A 24,001-nucleotide genomic window follows, 5' to 3' on the forward strand; every position below is an offset into this window, starting at 1 on the left:
TCAGTGAGGTTCGCGCCGTCCATGTGTCAGCGGATCGTAGACCAATGGGCGAAGACGCCGTTAACGGAGATTTACCGGTGTCCCCGTTGCGGCAGGTGCTACAAAGCGAAGACATCGCTGCGACGTCACCTCGTGGTCGAGTGTGGCAAGCCGCCGGGCCACAAGTGCCCATACTGTGACCATCGCAGCAAGTATAGGGCCAGCATGTCGAAGCACGTGATGAACATTCACCCGAGTCTTCCTTATCCGTAACAGGTCGCCGTTCGAGCAGCGTGTGTATCTCTCTCAGCGAATAGCCGACGAGACACGGTCAGCCTCCGCTAGTAGCTCGATGTACAGTATGTTACCGCAAAAAAAAATATAACCGACCTCGATTGCCAGAGCGGCTGCTTGGCGAATTCTACTGTTACCTTATACATTGTTCACCCCGATGATCGCGCGCTCGAACAGCGTGCGATCGGTTCCGGCGAGCGTGTGTCGTTCACTTCAATGTTTCACACATACATCGTAACCGTGACTGCATCAAAACCGTTCGCTGTCATTTCATTCTCAAAATCGTTTCTATCCCACTATCGTCAATGTGTATATTCGTAACGTATGCATGCGACAGGATCACGCCGCGACCTTTATTTCCAGCCTGGATGAGACTCTGTCTACCCTTTTAACCCTTTCCATACCGCGACCGCGAGGAATACACGGTCTATATAGGGGTCCGCCGCTTTACGGATTGACCGAGCACGTGTTTACGGAGACGCCGACGTCTCCGACACCGTCATTGGTCCGTAAAAACTTGCAGATCTTGTCTATTAATCGCTGTCCAACGCAAAGCGGCGAGAAAATGACCGGGAGTCATTTTTCAGTGGCTCTAACTTCTTCTTCCTCCTTCGCGTTAGAAGAACGAAGAAAAGTTCTGCAAATATTCTTGGATCCTTTTTACACTGAGATACCTGCATCGTGATACGCATGCGCAATGCAGCGTTCAATTACAGCGTCGTATCGCCGTCTAAAAACGCTCCCATTCAATTGCAAGGTTATGTCTATCACTCTGCAAGCATTCTCGGTGTGGAACGGGTCTTAAGCCGTGACTCATTTAGACAATGTTTATACAAATGACAGTCTCAGACATTGTATATAGAAATTATAGACAATGTATAAGACAGAACGAATGTTATTTAGATCGCAAAATGTTACGTCAGGTTGTAGGCCTCGGAATTACCGGCACGCAATGTGACGCTCTCCAGGGCTACGCCCACTGCTGGCAGGAAAGGGCGGGGCTTGCGCAAAGAGTTGCGCACTGCGGCATGGTGCATCTACTGTGCGAGAATTGTTATAATTCTGAGCTGCAAACAGCGTTGTCATCGTAATTCAGAATTACAATGCTCACTCGGTAAACGCTCCATGCTATTGTGCTAGGACTCTCTGCGCATGCGTCGTCTCGTCTAACTACTTTTCCTACCTGCACCAGGCTACGCCTCCTGACTGTCGTCGCCGTTATCTCGTGGCTGCTGTTACTGACTCGAAACGGGTCAGACACGTACACTTGTTCTTTTATGAACATATGTGTGACATTAAAGCTACCATGCGTGAACAAGCAACCATAGTCAGTGGTCATAGTCCTCGCGATCCTCGCGTCGCGTGTCGACAATTCTCCCAGTCCTGCCACAGCGGAATCACGCTGTTACAGCGCCGGCATCCCGCGCTCGTCGCACGGTTCTCGAAGGGCTATCGAAAGGGGTGCGTTGGTATCGAAAGGGTTAAAGAGCAGCCGTCTCCGTTGTAGCGCGTTTACCGATAGACGAAAAAAAAACAGCTCGTCGGCTAGACGAATCTTTCCGTGCGACAAATGGCCGGAGAGGATCGACGTTGCCGCGTTTGGCACCCCGCAAACTAACCGAGGCACCCTCTTCTTTCTTGATTGCAGACTACGTTAAAATGCGATTCTTCATGACCGGCGTGCCCGAGGATCGGCGACGATCACGCGGACAAGGACGGTTCGCGTGCGACACCTGCGACCGCCGCTACCATCAGATGAAGAACCTGAGGCGGCACGTGATTAACGAGTGCGGCAAGCAACCGATGCACCAGTGCGCGTTCTGTCCTTACAGGGCGACGTACAAGTCCTACCTCCAAGTGCACATGATGAAGCACGCCAGGCAGGGCTTCACGCCGCGGACGGCGCCCGTCAGGCAGCCTCGGAACCCCTTAGTGTGAACAACCCCCACCAACCCCCCACCGTCATTCCAAGTGACCCGCGAAACAATTAGATGATCGGATTTAGACGTAGACAGACCGATGTAAACACTATCCACACATGATTTCTCGCTCCTCTCTCTCTCTCTCTCTCTCTCTCTCTCTCTCTCTCTCCCTCTCTTCGTTGCGATCGATAGCTTCACCATGATCCGAGTATTAGCCGTTTGTGTACGATTCCGTTGAAAAATAACGAGCTATCGATTTTACTTGGTTTTATGGGGTTGGCTTGACGACGACAGAGAGTCCCGCTCGATGGTTGAAGATGATCTGCTGCGCGACACTGTTTTCTATGCTCGCGAACGGTAGTTGCTCGAGCAGCAGTAACGCTCGGGGACGGATGATCGGTTGTCCGTGTTTTCTTTGTCGTCGTCGAAGCAACGCCAACGCGGTCGAACAGTGTCCCCTGCATTTTATTCTCGACGGAGTCTTCGGCGGTGCGGCGACGACGAGACTTTTCACGACGAAACCGGACCCCTGCGTATCACGCGTACGGCGAACCGAGCGCGCCGGTGTTGTCGGACGTTGTCGCATTTCCATCGAGAGAATCGCTCGTTGAGTCGTTGGTAAATGTCTGTGTTGTATTAGTGGTTGACGCACCGCTGTCACGGCGTCCGTCAGCATGCGAGAGCCATTTCAAGGTGGATTCTATATGCGAGAAGAATGAGACTGTAAACGTGTTCATGTAAACGTGACAAATAAAAAGGTCTCAATGCACGTGTGCAAATGCATGAAGTTTCGAACATTTGTCGCGAACATATTTACCGCGATTTATTTGTCGCGAATTATTTGTTCGAAAATATTCGCCGCAAATACGTCGCGTTAAAAAGCAAGACACGTTTACGTAAACTTCGATCGATTGTTTCCACGTTCTAGAGTCTATCGCTGAAATGGTTTCCACATGCTGCGCGGACCACACTGTATCAATCGCTTTGGAGCGTCGAGAATGCGCTAGTACTCTCCTTCGCTCTCTCGGTGTATTCTCGTGTGTTACTTCTGTCGAACGGTGGACGCAAAGGCGAGACTTTCTTGTTTCGACCAGGAAAAAAAAAAGGAAGTTCCAAGCCTCGAAAATCGCTCGCCGACTGTGTTGCCCAACGGCGTAGGACGAGCGATTTTCCGAAGCGTCGAACCTCAGCTTCAGCTTCTCAACGTGTACAATAATCGGAGTCGAATGTGCGAGTGTTGCAGCGTATTCTAGCGTCTATGTTTGTGAATTCCGCGATTTAGAGCACGGAATGTAACCCCGCGAAGATAACCCGGATCCGGTTAACCAAGAAAGGTTATACTCTTGTCATCCGTTGTAACCCTGAGGGATCGGTTCTTGTGTCCTCGAAAGAGCGGGGTTGTATTAATGGGTTGAGAACAGTTGTAACGTTGCTTTTGGTTATTGGAATAGTTAAGGAGATTTTAAACGACGTTAGAACTGTTAGGGTGATTTGGACTATAATTGAAGTCGGATGCCATCGTGAAAACATTGACTTTACTGTAAATATTATTTTTAATATTTTAATATTTTACACGTTTTCTTTTCGTTGGAAGTTTATGCTTATTTTTCTATTTCTTACTCGTAATTGTAAAATATGGACACATGCAATATTTAAAAATTATATATAGTTTCTATGTAAAGTTTACATTACATTTATTTTTTAAGTGATATATTTTGATGAGACTCTGTGTCCGAATTGTTATTAAAAATTCGGATGTCAAGGATCAAGGTCTACTCGATTTTTTACGACCGTTTTAAATGAGACCAGACATTTAGTCTCCTGGTTATAAAAATTGATAATAACGTTTTTAAAGTATATCGATCATTGATATTAAACAATTGGACACAATGTTAGCGATCTTTTCGAAACAACACGGGGAAATGAGCCTAAGTACATTCAAAAGACATTCTTTGTCTATTATGCTCTCCATAGTTTACTAAACTATATATTTCTATATATTAACCTGTTAGCTGCGTGCGACGTGTACACACATCTCAAGGAAATAACAATTATTACATCTTATACTAAAAATATTTCTTCTACGATTTATGTCGAAACACTTATGGTGACATATTCTTAAATTTCGCACGCTTCAGAATAATTTGAGAGCAATTGTGAAAAAGATCGTAGAAAGTATAATCGATAAAATTCGTAAGAAAATTTATCTTCCAAATATATCGACGCAGTTAACTGGTTAAGAATAAATCGTGTTCTAATTATTTAAAATTAATTCGTAGATAACGTCGACCGAATTACACCAGGGAATGACTGCATAGTTTCATTCTATGTGTTATGGTTGCAATCTCGGTTCTGAAGCTTTTCGATTGTAACCCGCTCTCACAGGATTAATCTGGATACCATTCAAGTCCAATAACCAAAGTCACGATTTACAGAGGCTATCGAGAACCGCGACCGACACGGGTTACGTTTCCCCCGATTTAGAAGGCCAGTTATCGCGGATTTAATAAAAATCTGTCATGTTCGGTATCGAAAGGCTGTGTGTACCACGTTAATTCACCCTTGAAAAAAACAAACTAGCCTCCCCGTTCCGCCCGTCTCCCGATTAATCATTCGATTCTTCAAGGTTTATGAATCGCCCGCCGAGAACCTCCCCCCGGCTCTACCGTAGACAGGAGATGCGAGATTCGCTCGACGAGACCGGTTCGCCTCTCCAGCTAACGGCGTCACTCTGTTGTCTGTTTCAGTGGGGCAGTACCCGGCGATGATGGTGTTCAAGCACACGTGCGGCACATGCGGCAAGACCTACAAGCACAAGCACCATCTAAAGAGGCACCACGACTTCGAGTGCGGGATCGATCCGAAGTTCAAGTGCCCGTTCTGCCCGCACCGTACCAGGTACAAGAACAGCCTGATGAAGCACATACTGGCCAGGCACCAGCACCTGCTCGAACAGAACGCCGTCCAGTACGGTCCGCAGCAGGTTCTCAACGTGTACGGGGATATCCAAGGGACGATGTTCACCTCCTACCAAGACTTCGCGCAGAACTTATAAGACTCCTCGAACTCCTCGAACAGCATGTACTTGTACATACCCGATCCTCGCTGATCAATAGTAGCCGTTTCCATAGTTGGTTCCCACCACCGCGTGTGTCACGTTCGACGAATTTTTTCGCCTACGATGGAAGACGTCCTAACCCCCCCTTTCCCCGAACGATGTTGTAGACGATCTGGATATTGTTTCTGTTGTAAATAAAGATAATCTGTATTTTACGTTCACACGAATTCTCTGTTCGCTTCTCGTTCGCAGATGTATGCTGAGAGATGACACACGCACACAGAGACGCGCGGGATATTGAAAAAGACCCGCCGCGTACATCATTGTTGACGGACTATTAAATTCCCTTCTCTTTCGTTTGCTCGTTTCCAGGCAGCGGCTACAGCGCGTCGAATTGGACGGTGCCGGCGCTGCCGTCCACGTCGAGGGTCGCCGCGTACACCAGGCATCTACGGTCGATGACGTTGAGGGACAGGATAGGCAAGGTGCACCGTTGGAGCCCGAGGAAGTACGTCTGCACCGCGTGCGATCGTAATTTCGCGCTGATGGCGTCGCTGACGCGGCACCGGGCGTTCGAGTGCGACGGCCAGCCGTCCGCGGACACCGAGAGGATCGACCACGAGATCCCCCAAGAGAGAAGGCGAAAGAAGAAGTACGGCTGCCCGAACTGCGACCGCCAGTACGCCGTGTTCACGTCCTTGTGGAGGCACAGGCACTACGAGTGCGGCGTCGAGCCAAGGTTCACCTGTCCGATCTGCAAGTTCAAGTTCACGCAGAAGGGCAACCTCGACAGACACATCCGGAGCAAGCACTAATCTTCCGGCGACGTGGCGCTGCAAATCGGCGACACGCGTTTATTATATAAATATAAATATCGGGGCATCCAGGTTTATTTTTCTTGTACAAGGGAACTCGATCTTATCCTAGTTCGACCATTTTGCAACGACTTTCTACGTTTCACGTAGGATCTTGTAGCGTTTCTCGTCAACATGCTCCTCGACCCTTCTTTCTCGAGTCTGTGCAATGATACAGCTACTTTCGCGAAACAGGTAATTATCGAACAAACGTGCTGGACTGTCTCAGTCAGGCTGAGAAAGGGAACACAGGGCCAGACTCGACAACAAATTATTAATTTGCGCATTTCTTTACCGTGTACGTTTCTTTTTTTTTCTGTTATCGTGTCGTGTCTTGCTGTATAACGTGTGTTAATTGTGACGTGTGTTATCGTTGCCCGTGAAAGACAATACGATCTCTATGTACATAACACGTGTTTTTACGAGGCTATCTCAAAACGGTATAGCGTATATAGTCCACCTTCTCAGGTTATGCTAGCGGAGTTTTTTTTGGACAAGTGTGTTACCAATGTCGTTACTGAGTGTACAAATTATTCTGTTAACCGTAGACGAGCCAGTCATAAGCGAATTTTCAAACACGTAGTAATATATTATATAAATATATACATATATGTTGCATGAAACATAAGGTATATGGTCCTGTTAGAAGTTGTCCTGGTATTATCGATCATCTTCGATCACGGAAGTTCGCCTAATTTAGGGACGCGATTAGCATAATACAAAGAATTTGGGAAAGAAGAAGATTCCTTGTGGCCAAAGGTGTATATATATATATATATATACTTTGGTTCGAGAGCAACTCGTCGAACCGTTAATTATATTGTATCACATGAAGCGGCACGCTTCGAACGCAATAAATCGAGTAATTAAGCAAATCCCGCAAGTCCACGATGTATCGACTTCTTGTCCGTAGGAACACAGGTGAGAAACGTTTGTGCGAAAGGTCGACCGTAGATCTTGCGAAGGAGGGATCAGTCGATGTGCTCCCTATAGCGAGCTAAGAGACGTCGAGCTCTTTGCCGTCCTAGACAACGATGTCTAGGGGGGTTTGATCGGGCGACGTTGATCACGAGGACGCGCGATCAATGATTTTCCCCTCGAATAGCTTTCGACGAGCGAGAAAAGTTCTGTCGGCTCGTCAGAGCTGTCCAAGGAGCGCCGACCCAGCGCGTCCGTTTGTCCGGAGTGCGCGTTGCCCCGCGCGCGCGCGGTGTCCTCGGATCGTTTCGTATCATCGGTACGTTTCGTTCGGGATCCGGTCCGTTGATTTCTCTAACACATTATCTCGTTTCTTTTTTCAGGGTACAGGAGGAGCCACGTGTACCGCAGCCAGGTGGCGCGGAGCAATCACGCGGCCGTCCCGGAGACGCCGCTCGAGTGTCCCCAGTGCGGTCGAACGTACAAGATGAAGCGGAACCTGAACACTCACATGAGATTCGAGTGCGGCGGGCAAAGGAACTTCACGTGTCACATTTGCCCGGCGAAGTACACTCAGAATATCGGGCTGCGACGGCATTTGCTCCAAAAGCACAACACGTACCTGCCGCCGAAATTCTCCATACCGAAACGCATTCTCGCCGGCGTGCACGAGCCGAAACAGTACACTTGAACGCGCGCCCCGTCGTCTCCTCTAGTTCCTAAACGATTTTAACGTACCTCGTCGCAACGTCTCTCGTATGTTATCGAATCGCGGGCGGTTTCCCATTTCGTTTCGTTCCGAGGCAAACGCTGGTTGGGTCGGCCAGACGAAGGAGATTAAACCAGCCTCGGCAGACCCCGAACGACAGACTATACACGGAGGGTAGTAAAACTATGCAGCGGAAATTCTATGTTTCATTTTACAGTTCTTCCGACACTTGATAATATATTTTTCACCGGATGACGAAGTATTCCTACGATTGTTCTTCAACGTTTGACCGTGGAGAGAGAGGGAGAGTTTTACAGGTATTGTAACGTTCCGACACGAGCGTCGAAAAAAAACAGCGGACGAGGCGCGTTCGACGCTCTTCGGTGAACGATGAACTTGTCATCGGTTAGACGAATTTCTCGTTTTAGTACGAATTCAGGATACATGCTAGGTTAAAGCGTAGAATAATGGTGCTGATCGATTTCAAGCGCGTGAAAGCGGAGGCTTTTATATTCTCTCGCGCGTCGCGTTTAGGTCTGCGCGGGATGTACGATTGTTTGTTAAACGATTCTCTCGCGGAATAAAGAGTGTATACAATCCCTAGATCCCTCTTTCATTCTTCATAGTACGAGTCGCGGCTTCTGGGCGGCGACCTGTAGCTGCGCAACCACCCGACCGTCTTAAAGCGAAATCGGTACTTTGTGACAATGTAGCGGGGCGCTTCACGTTTCGTTTTTATTGTATTTTTTCAGAGCTGGCGATCGGTTGGGCCACCAGGGACGATTGCTACAAGAGCACCGAACCGTTCACTTGCCACCGCTGCGGCAGGTCGTATCAAATGAGGCACAATCTGGTGAAACATTTGCGATTCGAGTGCGGCGGACACAAGCACTTCGCGTGCAGCTTGTGCCCGGCCAGGTACACGCAAAACGGCAAGCTCAGGCAGCACATGCTGAACGCGCATAACATCTTCGTTCCGCCCCGGAAAACTTGGGGCCGGGCCGCTTACAATTAGGCCGCTTTTTCGACCGGTGAATCGGCGGTGCACGGTGAAATTTACGATTCGATTTACTATCAAATTTACCATTTAATTTACTATCAAATTTACGATTTAATTTACTATTAAATGTATGATTGAATTTCATATTAAATTTATGATTTAATTTCAAATTAAATTTATCATTAAATTTCATATTAAATTTATAATTAAATTTCATATTAAATTTATGATTAAATTTCATATTAAATTTATAATTAAATTTCATATTAAATTTATCATTAAATTTCATATTAAATTTATCATTAAATTTCATATTAAATTTATGATTTATTTTCAAATTAGATTTATGATTAAATTTCATATTAAATTTATGATTAAATTTACGATAAAATTTATGATTAAATTTCATATTAAATTTACTATTAAATTTAGGATTAAATTTGCTATTAAATTTACGATTAAATTTACAATGAAATTTAAACGAAGATAGAAAACAACTGTAGCAAAAAGGATGAAGACGATCACGTCTCGATAAGATACGACTGATAAAATAAAAGTGCAAGATATGAATCGCTTTCTCAATCAATCTTGTTTGCGCTCGAGGGCTCCGTAGCGGGGCCATTTAAAATTGATCTTCATTGTCTCCGTTGCGGAGCCCTCGACTTTGAAGATTAATTTTAAATGTCCACGCTACGGAGCCCTCGACTGCGAAGCGATTGTTGTTTAGAACAGCTTCGAGCACAAATTGTTAATAATTGCAGCACTAATTCGCAGCCAAGATTCTTGCGATTAAAACGAGAGCCGGACATGATGTAAATTGATCTAAGTTCGTCGAAGGGTTTCTTGTTATTTGGAGTGGGCTACGACATAACCTTAACCCTAATTTAGTTGGTCACGAAAACTTGGAAACCTCTCTGCATGCAACAACCCCTTCACACCATCGAAACTGTATATTTCAGAATTATGTGTCTCTTTCTATAGAATAGCATAGTCATTCTATAGTAAAGTTACATCTTGTTTGGACTTTGTTTTAGTCGGAGGTACTTCGGCTATTCATTGATGCTGCATTTATAAAGGTGAAGCAATAATTATCGAAAAGTTGTTGAGGTTATGTCATGGCGTTGAGGCGTCTCTTTAACCCCTTGCACTATAACAATGAGCTGGATTCGTCACATAGATTCTCCATGCAAGATCTATTTAATATAATTATTTATTTTTCCTAAATCGAAATAAAATTTAATTCTTCTGTTATCGAAGATTACGAACAAATAAGTAATTAATCAACGCAGCGTGAAAAAGTCGTAGTACAAAGGGTTAACAGTTCGTCATCAATCGGTCATTTCCGACAACAAAACTTATCGACGGTCAATTCTTAAAAGCAAAAAACCGTCGCGTAACATGTAAATTTAACCGTGCACTGTCGTACATCGCCATCCTAGCTATAAAAATTCGAATGGAAATTTCTAAGAAAAAGTATTCGTCCTTCTCGCAAAAATCGCAAATAGCAGTTTCTTCTTTTACTAGCTAATTTTGTTTCGCTGATTTCTTAAAACAATTATCAACGCGACTGTGTTTTTCCAATAAAAAACACGATCGACGTAGTATTTTCAATAAGAACACGATCGGCGTAGTATATCACACACACACGCAGTTGTAAGTAAACGGCAATAGTTGTTGTTAAAACAAACATTTTATATACCGTGCTTCTTTGTTTCGAAGCCTGAAAAGAATTTAATAAATTGAAACTGATGAAGTGTTTTCGCCGATGATTCAATGATTAAACGTCGACGATTCGTCGCGAATTATCTTTCACCTTCTTGCAGACGTTCTTGGCGCAATTTTTAGCGTAAATTACATGACTATTGTATTCGCAGATTTATGTTCGTCGATTTTTCGTTGGGGACACTTCTTCCGTTCGCATTTCGCCGAGGTAAGTAACGCAATTGTTTTCACGGAGAACGTGAGACAATATATAACGAGGTAACGTGGTATGTCGCTCTTTTTGCATAACAATAATTCCTCGCGAACTATATTTTAACTGTAAGAACGACGAACAATGTAATTGAAGCTTTAGGGTTTAAATCTTCTCTTGGTAATTATTTAAAATGTGCGCACGATGACTTCGAGATAATTATTCTAATATTATTCTAATATTCTAGATTAGGTCTGTAATAAAATAGGTGAGGATGTTATTAAATTAATCCTTGGATATATTATAATTTAATTAAAAATCGCGAGGCACTGTACGCAATGCTGGGTGATATTCAAACTGAACCTCCAAACTGGATGACCTTGACAAGATATTTCAGGGTAATTACAATTTTCGAGGAGGACCATTTGCCAAATAATTACCCTTTTGCTAGCATACTGCACTGTACACGGATAAGTCGATTTTAATGGCGTAATTGTTAAAGAAAGAAAGAACGGTGAAGGTTTGTACAGAAACTGGCTGTAGAGATTTCATCGTCTAAACATTGATTTCAACCTCTGTTCGGAGGATCTCGTGATTCTCAATCCGGACACTGTTCTAAACAATTAGCTTAAGTGTCATGATCAAACCGTCAGTTTCAGTCAAAGGTTCTCGGAAACGGTAACGAATCCATCTCAGCCTCTCGTCCCTCGAAAAACCTAACTCTCGGTGAGTACTGAAGAATGGGGCGCGCACACCTTAGCAAAAAATCGAGGAAAAAGTTCCTACCGAATCGCGGAGAAGCAGCGCGTCGACACGCGAAGGGCGGCACGGTAACCGAAGGATCAGCACTGTTAATACTAATCGTGTTACGAATATCTTTTTTCAGGTTTCGCCGCGACGTACGCCGGCCACGATCCGTCCGCCACGAAGACCGGCGAGCCGGAGTGCGTGGACATCACCGAAGAGAGGGAGTTCCATTGCCCCAGCTGTGGCCGGAGGTACTCGCTGAAGCACAACCTGATGAGGCACATGCGGTACGAGTGCGGCGGCCAGCGAAGATTCTCGTGCGTCTTCTGCCCGAAGAAGTACACGCAGAACGTCACCCTCCAGAAACACCTGCTACGGTACCACAACATACCGGTGCCACGGAGAAGATGCGATCCGCAATCCAGACCCTACAATCCTCTATCGAACGTCGAGAATTGAGAGACACCGCTTATCGCAGCCTTCTTTTACCACCTCTTCCCCCCCGTGTAGAACTGAATAAACGATTGCTCGCAGCTCCGGTGTCGATTTGTCGATTTATTTGTCACTTTTGTGGATCGTTCGAACGATCTATCTATCTATCTATCTCTCTCTCTGCTCATGGTAATAATACGTGTTCATCTTTGTAACGAGAAGTTCTAACAAAAATGTCTTTACCTTGTGATGTGCACACTCAATTAAACGTACCTTTATAGATAGTACCACCCCTTTATTACTCTCATTCAGTCTCCACGGAAGAACACGCGATATCATCACAATTCGAAAGTAAGTCATTGCTTTATGGGTAGCTCGCGCGTTGGTCGATGTCGTTGCCAGTCTCCGACGGTGTTCCCTCTCTGGTTCCTATGTCAGTAACCGGGCGTAGAGTTTATTGACAATAAAAAAAAAAAGAAAGAAAGAAAAAGAGAGAAGGAAGGTGAAAGAAAAAGAAAGAAAAAAGACGAGAGAGAGAGAGAGGGGTTTGTCTACGAGGCCCGTCCGAGACTGGCAAGAGAGCTTGTTTCACCGACGAAAGTCGTAGTAGACGTGGCTGTACAGATGGCAAAAACACGGGGTTTACACCATTCGCGGCAGACACGTTTACCATCGGTTTCGGAAGTGGTTCTTTCATGTTCAAAAAAAAAAAAAAGAAAAAGAAAAACAAACAAACGAGTATCTCCGACGAAATCGACGAGAAAAGAGGAATGAAGTCCGAATTATTTTGCATCGTCATCTAGAACGCGTCTAAGATAGAACGGCCATTGACAGTCGATGTTTTTCTTTCGGTTGAACAGGCTTCCCGAGATCCCGGTTCACCTGCCAGCAGTGCGGCCGTGGGTACACAATGCTGTGCAATCTGAGGCGGCACATGAAATGGGAATGCGGCGGCAAACGTCAGTTTCCTTGTTACTACTGCAGCTACAGTTTTACGCAGAAGACGAGTCTTCAGCGTCACCTAACGGCAATCCATAAAATCGACGTTATCAACGGGATGGAGCCCGGTCTGCTATTGTAGACGATAGTGTGTCACACCGAGTCCTAGAAATCCCGTAGACGACAGTCGTCATCGATCCGAGCGACGACCGTGGCGAGATACGGTCGCGGGTCGGATGAGAGAAACACCTGTTCATCTCCACTTAACTACTACTTACCACGTTTACCTTTTATCCTTCTCCACACCGCAGGTCACCGTCTCGCTTAGCTTCTCCTCGTAACACGTTCCCCTTAACTATACGCTGCTTGTATCTCTCTCTCTCTCTCTCTCACTCTTACTATACCCTCGTATAATCCTCCATTGTCTCTGATCTAACCCGTTCGACTCGGTTTTTTTTCAATCTCTCGATAGTCTAATTTCCAGTGTCCCAGAGTTGTGTGTAGCAGGATCTCGCCGTGAGAGAATCGATCGGTGTCGATTAGCACCGTGAACGGAGTCACACGGAATGCCGGGGGCGTTATTGTAGGCCTCCGCTGGTTGCTCCGATGGTGGTACCCTGTCGATACTCACGAGCCCTTAATTAACGCGACTGTGCTATTGATGTTCTTCTAGGTGTCGCCGAGTCGATGGCCGGCCGCGGTCAATGGGCATGCCGTAAATACGGGCACGCCGGCCAGCCGGGGCACGAAGATCAGTTGCTCAAGTGTCTCCAGTGCGGCAGAGGTTACAAGATGAAGCACAGTCTCATCAAGCACCTTAGGTACGAGTGCGGCGGTCGTAAGAACTTTGCCTGCGACCTGTGCGAGTCCAGGTACACGCAGAACGTGAACCTGAGGCGTCACCTGATGAAGATCCACAACGTCTATCGACCGCCCCTGGTCAACTTCGGCCGGAAGACCCTCTGATCGCCCGACTCGCCGCCGCCCGAAGATCGCTCTACCTACGAAGAGATCCGCCTCGAAGACTCTGTTACGTCGCGCGGAAGATCGGCCGGTTCTAGAGTGTTGCCGCATCGACGTCGAAGATCACGTAGCCGGTCAAGATCACCTCAGCTTGAAGATTAGTGAACATTTTAGAAGTTTCTTGACAACTTTTTCCGAATTGGACATAGACGAAGTGTTAATATTATTGTTCGAGTTCCTCGGTCCCTTGTACAGAGATTGTATAGTTGTACACACGGTCGGACACGGACGGCGTCGCGCACGCGCGTTAGCGTCCGCTTTTTCGGTTACTTTTTTTTTTTTTAGAGAATTTTGCGTGCCCGAGCGTGTACCTTGAATCAGTATCGTTCCGATTTTACGCAGTTGCAATGTTACCGAGGTCTATCCCTTAAATCGCCCGCTTCGAGCATATCGATATGCTTAGTTAAACGTTTAAAAACTTGGACAACGTGTCACCTAGCGACTAGTGACAGAAATAAAATGCATAACAAGAAAACTGTTGAACGCATTCTGTTGTAACGTACACGAGCGCTTTTTTATATCCGGCAATCGATCGATCGATCGATCAATCAATCACACGTACCTTGCACGATGATCACTCGTCTTCCACGCTCGAAGATCAACAAGCTTTTACAACTGCTGTTACACGCGTAAGTATTCGAATGGGCGGCGTACGAGACTGTTGTCGAACGAAATGCGCGTAAAGAAGTCCAATTTCCAAACTGAAACCGCAAGAAGCTGCGCGAAAGATTTTAAAACGTGCCTGATCAAAGTAAGATGAACATTCGACGATGTCTATGGAATTGGTAGAATATTAGATTGTTGAATTATTTGGTTGTAAATATATTGAACAAAGGGTGTAGTTGCGAAGAACATTCTGTTCGGATTTGCACGTTTCGGTGGAATTTTTATGAAAAGAATCGTGTTGTCTTCTAGAGAACTTCTTTGAAAAGTATTCTCGTGGAACAGATACTGTACACAAAAAGTTCCATGGGAACGAAGTTTTTGAAATCGTTTATTTAAAAGATCGATATGAAATAAGTAAAACACTGAATTATTACATGGAGGGTTTATTTCATAATATTATATAATATTATCTGCAAATTAAATTATTATAACGATCATTCAAGATGAATAAAACACAGAATTATTATATGGAGGGTTTACTTCATAATATTATATATTATCTGCAAATTAAAGAAATGGCATAAAGATCAAAACATAAATATTCTTATTAGATACGTTGAATAAGAAGAAAGTTAGGTTAGTTTTATAAGAAAGATATCTTTTTAAAATTTGTAGGCCTAATTTATTAGTTTCATAATTATTTAGTATACGTTTCAATATTGAAAAACTGGTGCTGTCTTGTGGAGATTTTATAGATGCTATCTTCCTAATAATTTAATTAATTACTGCTCAATTTTTACTTTCAAAATGTTTTAATTCTAGTCAAACCGGAATTTTTATAGTATGAGAATTTTTTTAAAACGTATAATGTAGCGTATGGAAAAGTTTAGAAAATTGTTTAAATCCTTGTAAAAATAGCCATTGTATAATAGGTTTTTTAGTAGGTTTTATTATGTATTAAATCGCCTAGATTTTGTTGCTTACACGTGATAATTGCAAAATGAGATTCATGAGCTTTTTATTTTAATAGTACCATTATGCAGATTTTGTAGTTATTATCGCTTATTATTATCGAAGAATATTATGCAAAAATAGTTCGAGTTGCTCAAGTTGCAATCTATGTAATTAAGAATCATTTCCATCGAAAAAAGATCTATTATAGTGGAAATGAATTGCCATCTACGATTCTGTATTATTTAATTGCTTTGTCACATATTGCTTATTTATTATACTACTTATTAATTATATTGCTTATTTTTTATAATCTATATTTTATATATCGCTTATTTTTTATATTCTGTTTCGATTATATTACTTTGTCATATATAACTTTTATTATTCATCGTTAATTATGCAACGTTACATTTCGTTAATTACGCAGGATAGAGAATGAATAATATATATAGTATTGTTCAAAGCTCCAGGTTATAACTAACTATTAAAAAATAGTTTGAATGTTAATAATTTCTTTTTTAAATATATTCTTTTGAAAGCTTAAATAATTAATTATATAATTGTGTCACAGGTTAGTATACAGGTATTTTATTAAAAAAAAGGCAGTACTTAAAAATGAAAAATCTTGGTTTCATAGTAATTTTAGCGATATATTATTAAAGCGAAAATATTATACCTTAAATTTATTATCGAAACGTATAAAATATATTCTGGTTTAAGTATCTTTTAAAATAGAAAGAAATAGAGCGCATCAATATATATATATATTATTGCAAAGTTGATAAAACACAGAGCTAATATTGTGTATTTGTTAACATGTAAATATCTCGAAATGATTTCCATAATTTATGAATTATGATAGGGAAAGACCTGGTACATAATTAAAAAAACGACGTCGAAAGAGACATTATAAACTCTACAGAAATGTTAATAAAACAATAGCAATTAATATCAAAGAGATCCACTAAACATTGCCAACGTAACAACGTACAAATAATTTAGACGTTTCAATAAATTTTCTATTCGACTATTCTACCAATTCTGCAAATGTTAACGCGACTCTGCCTGACTTTATTCACGCATTCACAAAACGTGCACATCATTTCGGTGTTATTTTGGAAATTGGACCGCAACGTTCGCATAAGTTGTATTAACAACAGTTCAGGACGCAATCGTTCGAATACTTTCGCGGGCAACGCCACGCACATATTTTCTACGTAAATGCGCATCAAAACGTAACAATTCTTCAAGATTATTTTCGAACAATTTATTTTTCTCTCATATTAACTGGAAATCGTTGAGGCTTTAACAGCATTCATTTTCTGTTTTATCGTTGTTGTTATTATTTTTTTTTTTTTTGTTAACTTTTAATCTGTCGTATTACTCTCATTGTTCCTTTCACACGAGAATGACATTCCCGTTATATTTTTTGCGATCTAACACTTTCTACTCTGCTCGACGATCAGCTCATGTCGAAGATACTCATCCTGCGTATTGTTCCTATGTACAAGTACGTATATACTACAATTTAATTACTCGTTCGCACAGAATTAATTTCGTAAAACTGTCTAGGCGAAGTTATCTCCCTTTTTTTTAACCCTTTCGATTCAAAAAAAAAAAGAAAAGAAAAGAAAACTGAGAAAAAAGGAGAACGAAGAACGATCATTTAAGAAAAAGAGAAAAAAAAAACGAAGGATTTTCTTTTTTTTCGTTACAGTTTGTTTCCCAATATATTTGATTTTTCGTAGCTCACTAATTTTTCTCGCTCTCTCTCTTTCTCTCTCTCTCTCTTTATCTCTCTATACGTATTCAAGATTCTTTTATTCTTCGGGATTTCTATGGCTGACACCTGTCTAGCCTCGATAAATATTTTCTCTCTCTTTTGCTCTTACAGTACTTCTCTCTCTTACTCTCTTTCTATCTCTCTATCTTTCTCTCTCACTATTTTTCTCTCTGTCTCTCTCTCTCTCTTTCTCTGTTAGCCACCTCAGGGACGATCCCATTAGCGTCCCACCTAACATGCGATATTTCTCTGTTTTCTTTTCCAGAGAGCAAACCGCCGTCCGATTACCGGCCGATGTACCTGAAGCCGCCATGTTTGCCGTCGACCGAGTTGCCGAACAACGCCGCGCCGCCGTTCGACCCGGGCCTGAGCTGCTCCGGCGACCACCGGCTGATGTTTCAGGGTTCGGCCGCCTGGATCCCGGAGACCGACAAGCCGTACATGTGCTCCAGCTGCGGCAAGGGTTACACGCACATCTTCACCCTGAACCGCCACCGTCGCACCGTCTGCGGAAAGATCAGGAACACCAGCGGCAAGTGGAAGTGCCCGCGTTGCACCAGGTCCTACGTCACCGAGGGCAACCTGGTCCGCCACGTGCGGTTCGAGTGCGGCGTCCGACGGAAGTTCTGCTGCATCTTCTGCAACCGGAAGTTCACGCAACGGTGCAGCCTGATCAGACACCTGCGGAACTTCCACAACGAGAGCTTCGACAGCAACAGCGGCGCCGGCGTGCCGGCCGAGTACCAGCCGGCGATCAATCCGTGTCACGTGGAGGTCAAGAGCCCGGACACCACCAGAGTACCTATTTGAGGGCGACCGGGCGACGAATGGCACTCGGAAGGCGGGAAACGCGGTTTTTTAACGGACGGTTCGTTTTAGGGGACGCGGGTCCGTGGTAGCGTCCCGTACGCGCGGGGACTATAGTTCGGTCGAATTAGCAGACGTTCGCCGAACATCGACGGTTTTCCTCGACCGCCGCGCACCAGGGGGTGCTTCTCGTTACGGCGTTTCGGCGACTCGCTCGGAAGTACGGCGCCCGGGTTCTCGCTTTTCGTCTTCGACGTTGTTTTTAGGAGGCCGTGCTAAACCCTCGCGGAGTTCATTGAATTGATGGTTTTTTTCCTATGTACGCGTTTGAAGTGGTTTGGTTGGCCACCTCGAGTTCAACGAGCATGGGTGTCAATGTTTTATTCTATGGGAACTTTACAGGTAGTAATTAGTTGTACGCCGATAAGGTCGGTCTTTGAACGGCAAAGTTGCTCCGTTATGCGTAGTATCATTGTTAGACTGCGGATTTCATGGATCTATGGGGGAATCGAGTGTTTGCAATTTCATGGTAAATTTGCAATTTCAAGGTGAATCTGCATTTTCAAGGTGAATTTTTTAATTTAAAAGCGAATTTGCAATTTTGTTGTAAATTCGCAATTTTAATGTAAATTTGCAATTTTAATCTAAATTTGCAATTTTAATCTAAATTTGCAATATCAATTGAGAAATGTCGATGTACTACTTTTAGTTGATTAATGTTTACTCTTCGTTTCTTGTAATTGATTTTTATACTGTGTGAAAAATCCGCAGACTAATGTGTACGTTGCTCGACGGGTGTTATTAACAATTTCATAAATTTGTAACTTTTATCGAACGTTTCTCGTTAATTTCGCTGCGGTGAGAAAAAACTAGATTTACAAAAAAAAAATAATATAATATAATCATGAAATTATTATTAAAGAAAAAATATTATACAATACAATTGAACAAATTTTCAACTTGCAAATAACGCAGGAATTCGTAATCACGCTGGGTTTTCAAAATACGAACAGAAAATAGTTGTAAAATTTGTATTACGAGGTGATAGGCATCGTTCTGCGTTGATATTAAATTTCGATTCATTATTTTTATATTGCTTGATTCGTAATAAGAAAAGGTAGTTGTAAATTAAGCTGACAGAAGTGATTTCACATTCGACAGTTTTATTATACTGTGAAAATACGGTCACTGTGTCAGAAAGGTTTGTATTCTGAAAACGGAGTCTGATGTCGAATGTTTGGTTAGCGTCACTTGGAATTTGAACATTTGTTCTGTTGGCCAGGATAATTAACAGAAGGTTGACATAACCTTGATATAATTATTATAAAACATTTTATTATCATTTATCACATTTTAACAATTGCGTAGCCACGTTTTCGTAGCAATCATTTTTAGAGATTTCACGTGGATGAAAAGATCGTATTGTTATTATTATTTAAGCGCAGAGCGTCTTCAGGCCTGAGAGAAACCGACCAGGAGACCTGTACAGGTTATATGAAACGTTCCCTCGAAGCTACAAATTCTGGCGCTCGTCGAGCGACGTCACCGCGAAGTGCAATTTCTTTGAAAAATGTTCTCTCCGATCGGGCAATCTTATTATCTCGCAAAAATGATTCGTGTCGGTTGTTTTAACATTACATTCAGATGTCTCTGATAATCGCGGATCTCGGAAGAAAAACGATGAAATATAAATCAGGTTCGACACGAACGAATCGAAACGTGTTTCAGTACAAATTGAGCGGGACATTTTTTTACACGAATTGCAAGCTCGCTTGCAAGCGCGACGACAACACGCGGACGGACGATTTTTAGGTTAAACGAGGAAATCTATTGAATATAATTCAAGATCTGGGTACTAGATTTTCGGGAGGATTAATCGTAAGTTTCTAGACGATAGAGAGTAACGATAGATAAGAAATATTAAGCGTAACCTATGATTAGGTTTGCCAGTGGTCGGCTATTCTTTTTTTTTTTATTTTCTCTCGGCGATCTCGCCTTTCGAGGTTAGATCTCGCGGAGCATCCCCCCCACTACACGGTGCGCGGCGACGGAATGTTCGAGAAGCTGCGGAACACGGTTCCTTGCGAGAGAGATTTCTTTTTAAACATAATCCTACAGCAGTAGAGTTTCAAGTGTCACTTATGTATTAAGAAATTCACGTCGTGTTACGTAGAACTTAGCCTAAGTAAGGATGGTTTTTAGAAGAAAAAAAGAAAGTGGTAATTGCGCGCCCGCGCGCGCGTTCATATTCATTCGAGAGAAGCGCACGCCGCAAGCGGAAGTGAATAAGGAGAAGGAGGAGGAGGAGGAGGAGGAGCTTGGTCAGCCAGAAGCGAATGGTTCGACGCGTTCGACGTTCACAACCAATCGGAGACGATTCTTCTTGGTTCGAACGGGTTATCCTTGACGTAAAACACCACGCGTGGATATACTAATCGCTGGCGCGAGCGGCGGCTACTCGAAAAAACGGCTGGAATACTGGTATGGCCTTTTAAATCGATAAGCTTTTGACTATCAGAAGAATCTATATATATATACATAAATATATATAAATAAATATATAATATTTCGAAGGGTAAGGTTACGAAAAGTGGCACTGAGTACGGCGAAAAAGGAGCGTTTTATCACGGCGAGAACAAGATGGCGGAGTAAACACGGGTCCCTTTCGGGGGAGACGTTTAATCGAAAATTTTTGCGACGATTGCGTGCCCTTTTTCTTAAAAATAAAAAGTGTCTTATAGCTGGATATCTTTTGTACGTACATCGAGGATGTATCCGAGTACAAGATCAAGATACGCTTTGTTGCTCGTTCTTTAAAAAAAAAGAAAAGAAAAGAAAAGAAAATGAAAACAGAGAAAGGAGATGGTAAACAGAAGCACGAAAAAATGTTTTCGCGATACTAAAGGCTGATTATTTGATATATATATAGCGCGCGTGTTGGGCTTTCGATAAGTTTTATGTTATGTTTTATTCAACATTGTCGGTTATAATACGTTGTTTTGTTTCTGTAGCTGTAAAAGCTCTGCGGAGCACCGCAGACGGTAAAACACACGGCTTAACTTGTCGCGCTCGCGTGCCCCGAATTACCGCGTCACTTTTATCTATATTATTTTATGTAATCGGTAACCATACATATATATATACATATACATATATACAATCTTAATTTTAGTGCATTTGTCAGGAAAGTAGGACAAAAAATTGTTCGGATTTGCAGCCGTAGAATCGACGATCTTGCAAGCAGTTTTTAAACACGAGAAATAGGAATCTTGATCACGTTCTCTTTACTAATTATTAATTCTAATTGTTATCAATTCTGATCGGCGATGTGATTTACGAATCGTTTACGAGAAAGTTCCACTTCTTACTCTTTTTTTTTTTAACCAATACCGCGACAGTTTTATTTTTCGAAGTGGTTCTAGGATTATCTTGGCTGTGAACACCTTGAACGTAGCGGCGCGACATTTCTGTTTTATTGCGGCACGTTTTAGCAGCGCAACGGGTTAAGCGGTTCTCTACGGACGAGTACGCGTAATCGTTATGCCGTACGACGCGAGCGACGCGTTCCCTCCTCGATCGCGGTACACCGAGCACGGCCGGTTCTGTACGCTATCGACGGTGCTGAATGTTTTAAGCTGTCTCTTCTATTTCGCGATTCGTTTCACGTTTTTCAATCCCCCCCACCACCACCAACGCCACCACACCCCCACCTCCCGTTTCTTTCTATTCTATTCGATTGTTTCTTCTTCTCGATTACCGAATTAATCTGTTAAGACTGCGTTATTAAAGGGACTAGGATTAATAACTATTTTGCGAATATGGTGCACTTAAGGATATTCACGATGGGTCTATCGAGGATACGAGTATCCGTTTCAGGATAAGCCAAGCGAGACTCGCTCGGTCGGACGTTGTATCCGTTGTAGTCAAGAGACAAAGAAAAGAACCTAAAACCGACGCCAATCTTTCTCGATGACTGATTTCTCGTGTGAAATCATGAAATTTCTCGTGAAATCGGTGGTAGTGTTGTTTAGGCTGTGACGGAGTGACAAAAAAAAAAAAAGAAAAGAACTAACGAACAAATAATCTGGAAAACGAAAAGGGAGAAGAAAAGAAAGTGAAAAAATTGAATAATCGTTCGTCTCGCACGTTTCTATGCTCTTTCGTTTATTTTTCGTTTGTTCCTGGTCGACGAATCGATGAATAAAAAAAACACACACGCGCACGCACGCAGTGGGAAGCGTAGGGAGAAAGAGATAAAAGGAATAAAGAAAGGAAGGTAGAATCGATCGACGTCGGTTTTCCTTTGCGTTGCCTCGCGGCAATACGATGCCCCGGGAGGCCTGTGTAAGATATTTTTGATTTCCTTTTGTTCATTTGAACTCGCGATACTAAACAGGATATCGTCTGAAAAAAACCTTTGTTGTTGTATAAGGTGTTACTTAAAAGAGAAGAAAAATAATAAATACACACGATTTACGTATATCCGTATGCTTTCCTCACGACGCCACTATGTCACAGGAGACTATTTCCCTAGTTTCTGTTCTCACGATCCCTCTTTTCCGTCGGTATGTCCGATCGATTTCCCCTAGGCTGATGGATCCCTCTCTGTGCCTGCGAACTTTAATTTTACTCGTTTCTATTTCAGTGTCACGCGTCGATGTCACCCTCTCTCCGTGCGGCGAATTCCACGGCCGAGTCTTCCATTGTATTTGGCAAAGTGGAACACCAGCGACGTCCAGCGTATACAACAAGGATATTGTTTATAAGGATATTGTGTAGAAGGATTTGTTATAGGATATTGTGTAGAAGGATATTGTGTAAAGGATTTTGAATACGAGAATATTTTACGAGGATATTGTATTAAGGATATTTATAAAGGATATTTTATACAGGATATATTCATACAAGGATATATTGTACAAGGATATTTGCATACAGATATATTGCATACAAGGATATATTGCATAAAGGATATATTGTATCAAGGATATATTGTATACAAGATATATTATACAAGATATATTATACAAGGATATATTATACAAGATATATTCCATACAAGATATATTGTATACAAGGATATTTTATACGAGGATATATTGCATACAAGGATATATTGATACAAGGATATCGTATTCAAAATATCCTATACAAGAATATCCTATACAAGAATATCCTATACAAGAATATCCTATACAAGAATATCCTATACAAGAATATCCTATACAAGAATATTCTATACACGAATATCCTAGACAAGAATATCCTATACAAAAAATATGTAAAAGAATATCCTGTACAAAAATATCCTATACAAAAAATATCCTAACAAGAATATCCTACACAAAAATATCCTATCAAAATATCTACACAAGAATATCCTATCAAGATATCACAACAAAGACATCCTACACACATGCACGTGTCACACACGATACCGATTCCACTACTTTGGTATCAACTATCTCAAGTAAACTAATCGTCTGGCGGAAGACTCGGCCGGGGAATCGCGCGCCAGCCCCCTCCCCCCTTAAAACAGACTTAGAACGTCCCCGGCACTTTTCCCTGATTGTTTGATCGTTTCTCTCCAACCTTCTGCTCTCCCCCACGAAATGTCGCTCACATGATGTTCCGATCCTGTTTCAGTGAAGCGACGTCTGTTTTGCGACCAGCTGCCCCGCGAATTGTGGCGTCGCTGCAAGGACGAGCTCCTCTGTCTGAAGTGCGCGAAGAAGTACAGCGACTGGCGGAGCCTGCGGAAACACATGAATTTTTTCTGTCAAATGGAGCCACTGTACCCGTGCCCGTTTTGCACCCACAGAGCCCGGATACCGACGTTGCTGAGATATCACGTCGCACGCGAGCACACGGCCCCCGTGTCGGTCGAGGAGATCTGTTGATCGTTGTCGGTCGCGCCGCGTTCGATGCACGAATAAATAAGTATTATATGCTTGTTAAACTGTCCCGCTCCCCCCCCCCCCCCCCAAAAAAACGAAGCAGGAAGAGAATCGAGTAAAGAGCCCCCCCGTACACGATTCAGGCAATCGTTCTCTTTACAAGCGGA

At 42.9% G+C, this 24,001-nt stretch overlaps 2 protein-coding genes across 6 annotated transcripts in view; both read left to right on the plus strand.

Moving 5' to 3' along the window:
- Positions 1 to 24,001, plus strand: part of LOC144473355 (uncharacterized) — a 175,760-nt gene that overhangs the window by 125,710 nt on the left and 26,049 nt on the right. The window contains exons 7-9 of one of the 3 annotated variants that reach the window (XM_078187161.1): positions 1,922 to 2,065; positions 4,943 to 5,213; positions 5,630 to 6,711. The exons of 1 other annotated variant lie outside the window; for it this stretch is intronic. In XM_078187161.1, coding sequence (XP_078043287.1) covers positions 1,922 to 2,065; positions 4,943 to 5,213; positions 5,630 to 6,068 — 854 coding nt within the window. In that variant the 3' untranslated portion in view covers positions 6,069 to 6,711. Of the gene's footprint in view, positions 1 to 1,921; positions 2,066 to 4,942; positions 5,214 to 5,625; positions 6,712 to 24,001 lie in introns of those variants that run through there. One more of the 3 variants, XM_078187158.1, reaches the window with a different exon arrangement.
- Positions 13,745 to 23,713, plus strand: LOC144473357 (uncharacterized). Of its 3 annotated transcripts, none has more exons than XR_013494554.1 (3): positions 13,745 to 16,857; positions 17,396 to 20,418; positions 23,584 to 23,713. XR_013494554.1 is itself a non-coding variant. In XM_078187163.1 (2 exons), the coding sequence occupies exon 2, from the start codon at positions 17,425 to 17,427 to the stop codon at positions 17,938 to 17,940; it is 516 nt and encodes a 171-aa protein (XP_078043289.1). In that variant the 5' UTR covers positions 13,745 to 16,857; positions 17,396 to 17,424; the 3' UTR covers positions 17,941 to 22,417. The 3 variants fall into 3 exon arrangements, 1 of the variants encoding a protein (XP_078043289.1); XR_013494553.1 differs by lacking the exon at positions 23,584 to 23,713 and adding an exon at positions 20,512 to 22,417; XM_078187163.1 differs by lacking the exon at positions 23,584 to 23,713 and having other exon boundaries at positions 17,396 to 22,417.

The sequence above is a fragment of the Augochlora pura genome, chromosome 7 (assembly GCF_028453695.1).
Source record: "Augochlora pura isolate Apur16 chromosome 7, APUR_v2.2.1, whole genome shotgun sequence".
Lineage (NCBI taxonomy): Eukaryota > Metazoa > Arthropoda > Insecta > Hymenoptera > Halictidae > Augochlora > Augochlora pura.

What these genes read in the sequence shown, in the direction of transcription:
- LOC144473357 (XM_078187163.1), top strand. Translation starts at nt 17,425, where the DNA reads ATGTACCTGAAGCCGCCATGTTTGCCGTCGACCGAGTTGCCGAACAAC.